The sequence below is a fragment of the Homarus americanus genome, unplaced genomic scaffold (genome assembly GCF_018991925.1).
Source record: "Homarus americanus isolate GMGI-L3 unplaced genomic scaffold, GMGI_Hamer_2.0 scaffold60624, whole genome shotgun sequence".
Classification (NCBI taxonomy): Eukaryota; Metazoa; Arthropoda; class Malacostraca; order Decapoda; family Nephropidae; genus Homarus; species Homarus americanus.
This window is the reverse complement of record NW_024751924.1, coordinates 187,501-200,020: the sequence shown is the minus strand read 5'-3', so window position 1 is coordinate 200,020 and position 12,520 is coordinate 187,501. Positions and strand designations below refer to the sequence as shown.

Sequence of the window (12,520 nt, the reverse complement as noted above, 5' to 3'; positions counted from 1 at the left end):
CCATTGATACAACCACCATTGATACAACAACCATTGATACAACAACCATTGCTACAACAACCATTGATACAACCACCATTGATACAACAACCATTGATACAACCACCATTGATACAACAACCATTGATACTACAACCATTGATACAACAACCATTGATACAACAACCATTGATACAACAACCATTGATACAACCACCATTGATACAACCACCATTGATACAACAACCATTGATACAACCACCATTGATACAACAACCATTGATACAACAACCATTGATACAACCACCATTGATACAACAACCATTGATACAACAACCATTGATACAACAACCATTGATACAACAACCATTGATACAACCACCATTGATACAACCACCATTGATACAACAACAGCTACAGATACAACCACCATTGATACAACAACCAATGACACAACCACCATTGATGCAACAACCATTGATACAACAACATCTACAGATACAACAACCATTGATACAACAACCATTGATACAACTGCTACAGATTCAACAACAATTAATACAACAACTGGAGATACAACAACCATTGATACAACAACAACTACAGATACAACAACCATTGATACAACAACAACTACAGATACAACAACCATTGATACAACAACTACAGATACAACAACCATTGATACAACAACTACAGATACAACAACCATTGATACAACAACAACTACAGATACAACAACCATTGATACAACAACTACAGATACAACAACCATTGATACAACAACTACAGATACAACAACCATTGATACAACAACTACAGATACAACAACCATTGATACTACAACTACAGATACAACAACCATTGATACAACAACTACAGACACAACAACCATTGATACAACAACTAGAGATACAACAACCATTGATACAACAACTACAGATACAACAACCATTGATACAACAACAACTACAGATACAACAACCATTGATACAACAACTACAGACACAACAACCATTGATACAACAACAACTACAGATACAACAATAAAATAAATATAACTTACAAAATGTTCAACACAAGATTTACCAAATTTTTCCAACGTCAGGGCCATAAAGTATAGGTAAAAGGCTATTTTAATTTAAGTATATATACACTTATCCAGGAGAACAATTATTAAAAAAAATAAGGTCATTCTTTTGTGGTTCATGTTGTATAATACAGAGGGCGTCTTTGTTTACCTTTTGAGTTAGTGTCTGGTTCCTCCTATAGGTGACTTGTATATAAGAACACGTAAATTTATATTTTTTTCATGACATAAACTTTTGTTGTTAACTTTTGTAGGAATTATACAGTAAATATTAAGTCATGTTTCAGTCTGGTTGGATTTTTGTCTTTACTTGTTTATGATACGGAATCAATTTGTATTCATGATACTGATTGGTTTAATTTATATATAGATATTTATTCAGTGTTTTATACCATCTTTGGGGTTGAAAATAAAGAAACGAATAACAAATTTGGTTTTACTTTTAACTTTACAGCAACAATATTATCAAGTACTCAGACAAGGCGCTAGCGTTAGGTTTGTTGGTCTGCATTAATGTTAAGTGAAATTCAATAGGAAAAATATCCACATTCATAGATCGGGGAGGATTGTCGACGATATATTCCGGTGTAAAGAAACACATAGGTGCCACATCTCTGAAAATATGCCACCCACTGTATCAGGTATGAATGCAACTGTATGTATATATAAAACTGTATAGTTAAGTGTATGAGGGGTGTATGAGGCTATATTAGGGTGTATGATAGTATACAGTATAAAGGTGTATAAAGGCGTATGAGGGTATGTTAAAATGTATGTTGTATGAAGGTGTATTAAGGTGTCTGAAGAATAAAAAAACACCTTTGTAAATCTTACTTTTATATACACCATTAACAATAACAGCAATACACTTCATAGTAGCTTGTATATTATAATATAGAGATCACATAATCAGATCTATATGTTTACAGGGATCCATCACAAGGGGATAAAAGTTGGTACCATATTTAGCGCGTGTGTGTGTGTGTGTGTGTGTACTTGTATTCTCGTGATTCCTTCCTTTACTTTATCCCGGAATAAATCACTAAAAATCACACCCTATCTTGTCACTAATATAAACCACATCACTCACCTGGTTATAGACAGTCGTTCACTAATGGACGGTCACAAGAGGAGTGAGTTGCATCCCAAGGTCCGTCCATAACAATAACTTATCCCGCCCCTCATCTATCTACCAACCAATCACAAGCCTTCACCAACTGGCTGATAAACAACTGCCTAACAAGCCACTACAGTAGTTCGGTTAATAGTTGCACCGAACACTGACTCAGTAGATAGGTTTACATAACATTAAACATTTATTTCTATCATCGACTTATGAATAACTATTTACTACACTTATACATAATACATAAATACAAAAGTTATAGGCACGTAATGAGTTTTTTTCATCAATTTATTAAGTTTAATATATTTATACATCAATTCTTTATCATTATTCCTTATTAACGCCTTTTTTAGCGTAAGAAAAAAATGTAGAGGACATTTCTAACACGTGTATGTACTGTATGTGTGGAAAAAACTCACACAGCCTCTACACACCCAAACCCCTTATTCTGCATCCTTAAAGCATTCAACATCACTATCACAGGAAATTATTGACAGAAAACCCAGTATAAGTAAACTCTTAATGTCAATTTACACTCGTCAACAGGTAAGATAAGGTGTTTTTGTTTATATATTTTGTTTACACCTCTGGACACCTTTTTTGTTTATCTGTTATATCTACAGTACTCTTCTTCGAGTTTTTGTGTGTCGTGGATCAAGGGTTTAGAGACATCTGTGAGAAGGGAGAAGTGAGAAGAAGTGTTGTGAGATATGCAAGTGTAGAGGGAGATATGTGTAGAGAAAGAAAGAAAGGTGTAAATAAAAAGATATAAAACAAGTGTAGATAAGAAATGGGCAAAGAAGGAGCATCAACACACACACACAAGATTAGATACAAATTAACACAGAGGTGATATAAGATAGGTTCTCATTTGATACGCATCCGTTTTCTATGTATCGGATTCTCCTGACGTCTTAATTGTGACGAAGGATATAGCGAAATCCTTGGGCACGGAGGTGGGTTTAAACTTGACCATGACAACCAGGAAAGCCAAAGACACCAAAATGCCCAGGAATATCATCCCGAAGGCCAAGCCAGTCATGGCACCTAGTGTAAAATAACACATTAGTTTCCCTTGTGTAAAATCTACATAGAAAATGAGAAAGAATGGTAGGTAATAGTTACTAATACCACGGATAACTATTCCAATTTGATTTCTTATTAAAACTTCATTTATATTCATGTTTAAACAAATAATTCACCTTAAGATTCTTTTTTTTATAAATATTACTTAAATTTTACTTATATATTATACCTTGATATATTATATAGATATAGAAAGTTGACTGACCTGGTGTGTAAGGATTGGCATTCCTACGTTGAAGAGCAAGCCAGCTAGCGTAGTCCAGGTCCCCAAAGAGATTACCTGCCAGGGAGGGTCAAGGAATGCGTGAGGAGAGTAGTTGACCTTTACGATGGCTGATAATTGTTATGTGGACAAGATATATTCACGATTGACCAGTTTCAGTTTCGGTTATACAGCCATTCGACCATATATACTCACGTGAATAATGTTCACACTTGGTAGCGGTGGACAGCTTCAGACCAGACTCTCCCAGATGGTGAGTACCGATAAAGCAGAGGTTAGTTTTGCCTGCGTTCTCCTTCCCACACACACCGTACTCGTTCGTGGTGCAGCCAGTACAAAAGTCGAAGCTCTCACACGTTTCATCCGGGTCTGTGGAGAGTGAGCGGAAAGGTGTGTTAGCTTGTGTGTGAAAGCGAGAGAGAAAGAGTGAGACTGTATGTAGGGTGGAGAGGGACAGATTACAATATGTTTTCCTAGTCTCTCTCTCTCTCTTAGCACCCCTCTAGAACCCACTGACACCACCTAACCCCTCTTAGAACTCCCCGACACATTTTAGCGCCTTATGACACCGCCTATTACCCCTCTGACACCCGTATCTCTCTTACCGTCTATGCAGAACTTGGCACAACTTGAGGCATCAGATTGAACGGCAGCCAGTTTGTGTTTGCTGGATGGCATCCCTTGGTTAGCATACCTCGAGAAGATGGACTCTGTGTTTTCTGTTGGATACACACCACTGGTCAGGTTAGGTTAGGTTACTGGACCACTACAGGAAGGGGCAACTGTTTATAGAGCTGGATAAAGTGAACAACAAGGCCAGATGATGAAGAATGATCAGAGAAAAGTTGAGTAAAAAAAAAATGTGAATTTTTCGATGAATGTGAGGAACTACCTGACGGAATACCTTAGTAGTTGATGATATAATATGGTGAAAAGAAAGAGGGAGAATCGAGGAATAATTTCAAGGAGAAACTTAATAAAAGATAAAAACAAAAGTTAGAGAAGACCTTTTTAAAAATATATTCGAACTCATAGGGAGTCGAGGAACTACCTGAAGGAGAAGGAAGAACTTACTGGAGAAGTGGATGCAGGAGGAGTTAACGCGGTAGTTATCACCACTAGCCACGTCCAAGAAGTGTTCTTTATGCAGGTGACACGACAGTTCCTCATAACACCACTCGAAGCTCTGACACTTGATTGTGGTCTCCGTCGAGCAGTACCTGAGAGGAAGGGGGAGATGAGTGGGTAGGTGATGAGTGAGGAGAGATGAGGAGGTGAGAGGGGAGATGATGAGTGGTAGAGGGCAGGAGGTGAGGGAGACAGAGTAAAACATACATAAATACATACATACATACATACATACATACATACATACATACATACATACATACATATACAGAGGAAAAACTCACATGGCGCAGTCTTCAATGTGGTCGACGTTGGGGTAGATCGGACCAGATGTGTTGAGTGCCACGCCCCCAAGGATAGGGTAATAGTCCACCAGATATGACCCTGATAACAATGATGCCAAGTAAGTGTCATAGCTCTGGCACTAAAGTAATTAAAGTGTCATCATTAGGTCAGTTAAGTATGACAAATATAGCTAAGGTAAGTATAAATGTCAGGTAAGTGTTTTATTACTAGGTTAATGAAGTTTTCTAAGTAGGTTATTTCACCTTTTAAAAAAAATAAGGTGTATTATGTAGTATAGTTATTTACATGTGTGTGTGTGTGTGTGTGTGTGTGTGTGTAATAATGTAACTAAACTTGACAAAACCTCACACACACACCCACACACCCACACACACACACACACACACACACACACACACACACACACACACACACACACACACACACACACACACACACACACACACACACACACTACAAACAAACAAACAATCACTAACTGGAGTAGATATAAGCTTCAGTGTGAGGAATCAGTTGAGTCTGATTAATCTCCAAGAAATGTTTAGCCAGGAAGAGGCAGATCATCTCTTGGCTCAGGTGGACGACGGTCTCACAGCGGTAGGCCTTCCAGTGTACACAGAGGGCCAGGCAGTCGTCTAGGGAGGTAACCTATGTGGGAGGAGAGGAAGGAGTGATGAGAGAGAGAGAGAGAGATCCAAAACAAACTATAATGCTATCAAGTAAACTGACACAACATTGCATAACTCACCTAACCTAACCAAACCTTACCCAGTTAAACGTCTAGGTACTCACATTAGTGTTGATATCGTCAGGGTTACTGATGGTGGTCAACTTGGCCTCGAGAGTAAACTGGCTCCTGATCTCGTTGTTGGGGTCAGGAGTCCGGTAGTGGAGGCTGGACGAAGCGGTGTACACGACTGGGTTACCCTGTTGAGAGATAAGACAGGTAAATACAGGTAATTACAGGTAAAAAGGGGGGTAAATACAGGTAAAATATAGGTAGATGTAGGGGTAAATTCAGGTTAATCTAATCAGTGGGTTGTTAAGGTAAGAGTGTAAGTTAACTGATTGGTATGTTTTTACACACACACACACACACACACACACACACACACACACACACACACACACACACACACACACACACACACACACACACACACACACCTCACCTTATATTTGAGTGTAAAAGTGAACTTCTTATCCTTGATGGCAGTGAGTATATTATGATACACCATCACACTGGGGTAATCCTCGAACGTCTTATTGGCAATGTCGTAGATCCAGTGACGGCAGGAGGCATACTTTGTGATAGGGTTACCATTTGTGCCATTTGTTGAGCTCAGGAAACATATCTCATCGTCACAATGGTGGAATGACCTGTGGGAAATATAGGACTTAGAGTATGTTTAGGATGTGTGTGTGGGGGGGGGTATGAGAAAGGTTGAGTGTGTTAAGTGTGTGTGTGAGGGGGGAGGTAGGGGTAAAAGGAGGGAGGGGACAAGAGGGGTCGTTTAGGGTGATGGTATGACATAGAAGGGACGAGTTTGAGGAATATTGTATTTATATGTATGTATATGAGAGAGAGAGAGAGAGAGAGAGAGAGAGAGAGAGAGAGAGAGAGGAAGTCGTGTAGTGGTCTCTCTCTCTCTCTCTCTCTCTCTCTCTCTCTACTTACTGACACATGAAACCCATCTCCTGAGTACAGAGGGCAGCACAATCCTCCAGTGTCTGAATATCAGTATAATCAGGCTCTTTGTCTCCTGGTACCTGAAAGGGGTGGTCCACTGGCTCCCTGAAGAGGTAAAAAAAAAATACAATGTTAGAATTACAGGTACAGACATACAATGATACAGATATACAATAATACAGAATAACTTATGATGATCTAAAATACAGTTAAGGGAGAGACTATGATAACGGATGGTTGGTTACAGGACTTGAGTTACAGATTAAGAGATACAGAGATACAGTGAAGTAATATGCCTTCCTGTGTGAGAGAAATTGTACAGGATGTCTGTCTCTCTCTCTCTCTCTCTCTCTCTCTCTCTCCGTTTATACATTCCCTCTCATTCTCCCTCGCATAGAAGAGAATAGGTATGGGACCACTCTCTCTCCCATCCATCCAATCTTCCTAACCCTATCACCCTCCTAGCCTTTCCATCCGACCCTCCCTCTCTACCTTCCCCATTCCTTTTTCACCCTCTTCCCTTCCCTACATCTCCTTCACTCACCTGTAGGAGAAGAGGTAAGGGGCTCTCTCCAACAGCTTAATGGAGACGAAGATAGTGTCAGCATCAGTAGTGTTGGGAACGAGACCAGATATTCCATCATTCACCTGTTGGAGGATAATTACAACAGGTAAGGGTAATTAAGACAGGTGGTGGAGGGGGAAGGGGGGGTGGGGGTATTAACAATGGTTTGTATCGATCATCTACTTCCACCATGAGCTCACCTCAATATCGGCTATCCTGACGGGTGACATGTTGCCTATTTTGGTGAGTAAGAGGATGATATTGTGCTTGAAGTTCGTGATTTGGTTCTTTATTAAGATAAACTGCTCCGCTGGTGAAATAAGGGGAGTCATATGAGTTAAATATATCCGGCTATTAACATCCAGCCATTAAATATTATATATATATACAAGACTAAAACATTTTGTTGTTAAAATATCTAAACATCATAACAGCTAATCATAAAAGCATCCGGCTATGAAAACATCCCAAGGCAAAAACATCCGGCAATTTATGAACCTACGCTGCGTGGCGGGAAAGAAAATGTCAACGAAGGACCAGCGATCGTCGTGCTGTTCGTAACACTCCTGCACCGAGAACTCCTGCTCAGAGTACAAGTTTATCTTCTGGAAATCGTAGAAATTGGTGACGCTCGCTTCTACCTCCTGCAGCAGGGACGAGAAAGAAAGAGAGAGAGAAGGTATTAGGTAAATATGAATAATATAGTGTGGTGTCGATAATATTAACACACACACACACACACACACCCACACACACACACACACACACACACACACACACACACACACACACACACACACACCTGCATTATGTTGGTTCTATTGTAGACGAAGAGATCACGTCTCATGGGCATAGTGACGGGAACATTACCAGCTGGGGTCACCTCTATCCCCTGGAACATAGGTCAAGAGGTCAAGGTGAGGTCAGTTGAGGGTGAAGGAGATCAAATAAGAGTAGAAAGAGGTCAGAGGTCGAGCATGTGTTTCTATTGAGAAGGTCAAGAACTATCGTAATTTTATCTCTTATTTCCCCTCCTCTCCTCCCCCCTCCCTCCCCTCCCCCCCCTCTCTAATCTTAACTGCTAGATATCACTTTACACTTTAACTACAATGCTATACAGTACACTTCATATAGGATTCTGCTCTGCTCTGCTCTGCTCTAGCTCTATCCTGCTCTGTTCTGCCCTGCTCTGCTCTGTCCTGCTCTGTTCTATCCTGTCCTGCTCTGCTCTGCTCTACCACAGCCTTGAAGATCCACAAGCAATGCACCGACCACCCCCCCTACCACTCGTTCCTTTACTTATATACCTCATCCTCCAAGGGCCCTCAAGTAGTTACCTGAGTGAAGTAATAATCGAGGACAGCTTTCGGGTAATCAATCGTCCCTCCTGTATCCGGATCGGGTATGTCGTCTAGTCGGGTATCTGTCCACATGTCGCCATCAATATGTCGTGTTGGACGCTCCCCGACATAGGAGTAAGACTTGTCGATGTGAAAGAGGTCGTTTGGAGCCAAGAGCGACCCGCCGGAATTAAGATAACCAGCTGTGAGGTGATGAGAGAACGGGTTAAACCAGCTGTGAGGTGATGAGAGAACGGGTTAAACCAGCTGTGAGGTGATGAGAGAACGGGTTAAGCCAGCTGTGAGGTGATGAGAGAACGGGTTAAACCAGCTGTGAGGTGATGAGAGGAGTGAGGTGATGAGAGAACGGGTTAAACCAGGTGATGAGAGAACGGGGTTGCAGCTGTGAGGTGATGAGAGAACGGGTTAAACCAGCTGTGAGGTGATGAGAGAACGGGTTAAACCAGCTGCCAGCTGAGGTGATGAGAGAACGGGTTAAACCAGCTGTGAGGTGATGAGAGAACGGGTTAAAGCCAGCCAGCTGTGAGGTGATGAGAGAACGGGTTAAACCAGCTGTGAGGTGATGAGAGAACGGGTTAAACCAGCTGTGAGGTGATGAGAGAACGGGTTAAACCAGCTGTGAGGTGATGAGAGAACGGGTTAAACCAGCTGTGAGGTGATGAGAGAACGGGTTAAACCAGCTGTGAGGTGATGAGAGAACGGGTTAAACCAGCTGTGAGGTGATGAGAGAACGGGTTAAACCAGCTGTGAGGTGATGAAAGAACGGGTTAAACCAGCTGTGAGGTGATGAGAGAACGGGTTAAACCAGCTGTGAGGTGATGAAAGAACGGGTTAAACCAGCTGTGAGGTGATGAGAGAACGGGTTAAACCAGCTGTGAGGTGAAGAAAACAGTCAGCACACATGTGGCAACTTCACGGATAAGCTCTCTGATTGGCCAGCAAAACAAAAGAAGCCCTCTGATTGGTCAACAAGGCAAAGACGTTCTCTGATTGGCCAGCAAGACAAGAGGCTCTCTGATTGGCCAGCAAGACAAAAGAAGCCCTCTGATTGGCCAACAAGGCAAAAGACGTTCTCTGATTGGCCAGCAAAACAAAAGAAGCCCTCTGATTGGTCAGTAAGACAGAAGAGGCTCTCTGATTGGCCAGCAAGACAAGAGGCTCTCTGATTGGCCAGCAAGACAAACACAGTCAACCAATAAGGAAGAAGCTCTGGTACTTACCGAAGTGGGAGTCGAAGCTGTACGGTGGTATGAAATCGAGGGAGCAGTTACCATACTCCCTGTTGACCGTGTATTGGACACCTGACTCCCCCATCCAGAGTCATCAGGGGTCACGTAGGGTCATCAGGGGTCACGTAAGGTCATCAGGAGTCATCACAGGAACACGCAGGGTCATCAGGGGTCAGCAAAGGTCACGAAAGAGCGTATCATGAAAGTAAAAGAAAAAATATATGTAAGAGAGAGAGAGAGAGAGAGAGAGAGAGAGAGAGAGAGAGAGAGAGAGAGAGAGAGAGAGAGAGAGAGAGAGAGAGAGAAATGAACAGACGAAGAGAATAATAAATACGAAAAAAAGATGAAACCTGATTAAATTACCTATATTAAACACCACACCTGGTTGACTCACCTGTGTTGAAGTCGTGAATGATCTCCACTTGGAAGTCAGAGATGTGACCTATGTCGGCCTTAGGTACGTAATTTAAGCTAACCAGAGAGATCTTGCCAGCGTAGGTTAGCTGTGGAGAGAGGGGAATATCTGTTAGCTGAGGTATAGCTGTGGTGGGAGAGGATGATGCACCCCCATACACCACTCTCATACAATCCCCCTCACACACACACACACACACACACACACACACACACCCCTTCCAACCACACCTCCCTCTCCTCCACACCTGTACACACCTGTAATCGATCCAGTTGTTGGTTACCGTAGGATTTGCCTTCAATCTCCGCGTGTTGTATATCCTCTAGAGACAAACTAAAGTGCCAGGGTATACTCGGGATCTTGATGGTATTGATAACGCTCACTCTGTTCTCACACGACAGTCCTCGGGGTGTCTGTGAGAGAGAGAGAGAGAGAGAGAGAGAGAGAGAGAGAGAGAGAGAGAAAAAACAGATTAAACACACACACTATACACACTACACATTATACACACTACACACACTATACATTATACACACTATACACACTACACACACTATACATTATACACACTATACACCGTACCTCTAGAATATCGTGAGACAGGACAACGGGAGCAAACTGAACCACGTTGTAAGACAAGTGATCAGAGCCGTCCATGTAATTAATTTCAAACTGTACAGGGATTCGGCCATCACCATCAGTGAATTGGTTGGTCTCTGGCATATTCCACCCCCTCTCTGTCAACAAGGGGAGAGTGTTAGGTTAGGTTTTGGTTAGGTTTGGTTGAGGTTAGGTTAGGTTTAGTTAGGTTTTGTTTAGGTTAGGTTGAGGTTAGGTTAGGTTGAGGTTAGGTAGGGTTAAGGTTAGGTTAGGTTAGGTTAGGGTTAAGGTTAGGTTAGGTTGAGGTTAGGTAGGGTTAAGGTTAGGTTAGGTTAGGTTAGGGTTAAGGTTAGGTTTTGGTTAGGTTAGGTTGAGGTTAGGTAGGTTAGGCTTAAAAGGTTAGGTTAGGCTAGGTTAAAGGAGGTTAGGTTGTGGTTAGGTTAGAGGTTAGGTTGTGGGAGGTTAAGCTAGGTTAGGTTAGGGTTGAGGTTAGGTTAGGTTAGGTTAGGTTAGGTTAGGACAGAAGGGTTAGGTTATAGGTTAGGTTAGGTTAGGTTAGGTTAGGTTAGTTGAGGTTAGGGTTGAGGTTAGGTTAGGTTAGGTTAGGATAGGTTAAGGATCTGGTTAGGTTAGGTTAGGGTTGAGGTTAGGTTAGGTTAGGATAGGTTAAGGGTTTGGTTAGGTTAGGTTAGGGTTGAGGTTAGGTTAGGTTAGGTTAGGATAGGTTAAGGATCTGGTTAGGTTAGGTTAGGGTTGAGGTTAAGTTAGGTTAGGATAGGTTAAGGGTTTGGTCAGGTTAGGTTAGGGTTGAGGTTAAGTTAGGTTAGGATAGGTTAAGGGTTTGGTCAGGTTAGGACCCCGCACTCACCTGAGAACGTAAACATGATCTCAATAGCGCCATCAGATGAGCAGGTCCTCCAGCGCTCACACTTGACCCCCTCGATCATTACGTCCCCGTCGACAAATTCCTGCAAAAGACCATGACACCTTCGGGTTAATCTCTCTCTCTCTCTCTCTCTCTCTTTATCATTTTTCATAGCTAAGTACTGACACACACTCTCTCTCTCTCTCTCTCTCTCTCTCCCTAGCATAACCACGTCCTCAGTACTCACAGTGTTAAGGATGGTAGAGAGACGGAGGATGCTGGAAGGGCCGTAGTTCTTATCCCCGTGGGTCAAGTTACTGTCAAACCACCCCCATGGCTCAAACTTCGGCTTTGCCCTGTGTAACCACGTGATTAGATTATACAGGTGACCCAAGTATAACTACGCGAGTCCTAGGTTAATTGGGTGTCGCAAAGGTGTGTATCTACGTGAGCATAGTGAGGGTGACCTTTGTGTGGCCTTTATAAGTGTGATCTTTATAAGTGTGGCCTTTATAAGTGTGATCTTTATAAGTGTGGCCTTTATAAGTGTGATCTTTATAAGTGTGGCCTTTATAAGTGTGATCTTTATAAGTGTGGCCTTTATAAGTGTGATCTTTATAAGTGTGGCCTTTATAAGTGTGATCTTTATAAGTGTGGCCTTTATAAGTGTGATCTTTATAAGTGGGGCCTTTATAAGTGTGATCTTTATAAGTGTGGCCTTTATAAGTGTGATCTTTATAAGTGTGGCCTTTATAAGTGTGATCTTTATAAGTGTGGCCTTTATAAGTGTGATCTTTATACGTGTGGCCTTTATAAGTGTGATCTTTATAAGTGTGGCCTTTATAAGTGTGATCTTT

General features: G+C 41.8%; 1 protein-coding gene across 1 annotated transcript in view; it reads right to left on the bottom strand.

Annotated features, from left to right (window-relative positions):
* Window positions 1–1,491: 1,491 nt before the first annotated feature.
* The window catches only part of LOC121854884, a 13,316-nt gene continuing 2,287 nt past the window's right edge, over window positions 1,492–12,520 (bottom strand). The window contains exons 4-24 of the mRNA XM_042349697.1: window positions 11,911–12,019; window positions 11,667–11,766; window positions 10,781–10,935; window positions 10,456–10,611; window positions 10,178–10,286; window positions 9,775–9,855; window positions 8,531–8,736; window positions 7,996–8,085; window positions 7,696–7,837; window positions 7,394–7,503; window positions 7,173–7,276; window positions 6,617–6,733; window positions 6,111–6,318; window positions 5,731–5,865; window positions 5,418–5,586; window positions 4,917–5,016; window positions 4,579–4,724; window positions 4,110–4,223; window positions 3,700–3,873; window positions 3,487–3,561; window positions 1,492–3,242 (exon numbers count right to left, since the gene is read on the bottom strand). Of these exons, the coding sequence (XP_042205631.1) occupies window positions 3,085–3,242; window positions 3,487–3,561; window positions 3,700–3,873; window positions 4,110–4,223; window positions 4,579–4,724; window positions 4,917–5,016; window positions 5,418–5,586; window positions 5,731–5,865; window positions 6,111–6,318; window positions 6,617–6,733; window positions 7,173–7,276; window positions 7,394–7,503; window positions 7,696–7,837; window positions 7,996–8,085; window positions 8,531–8,736; window positions 9,775–9,855; window positions 10,178–10,286; window positions 10,456–10,611; window positions 10,781–10,935; window positions 11,667–11,766; window positions 11,911–12,019 (2,758 nt within the window). The 3' untranslated portion in view covers window positions 1,492–3,084. The remainder of the gene's footprint in view (window positions 3,243–3,486; window positions 3,562–3,699; window positions 3,874–4,109; window positions 4,224–4,578; window positions 4,725–4,916; window positions 5,017–5,417; window positions 5,587–5,730; window positions 5,866–6,110; window positions 6,319–6,616; window positions 6,734–7,172; window positions 7,277–7,393; window positions 7,504–7,695; window positions 7,838–7,995; window positions 8,086–8,530; window positions 8,737–9,774; window positions 9,856–10,177; window positions 10,287–10,455; window positions 10,612–10,780; window positions 10,936–11,666; window positions 11,767–11,910; window positions 12,020–12,520) is intronic.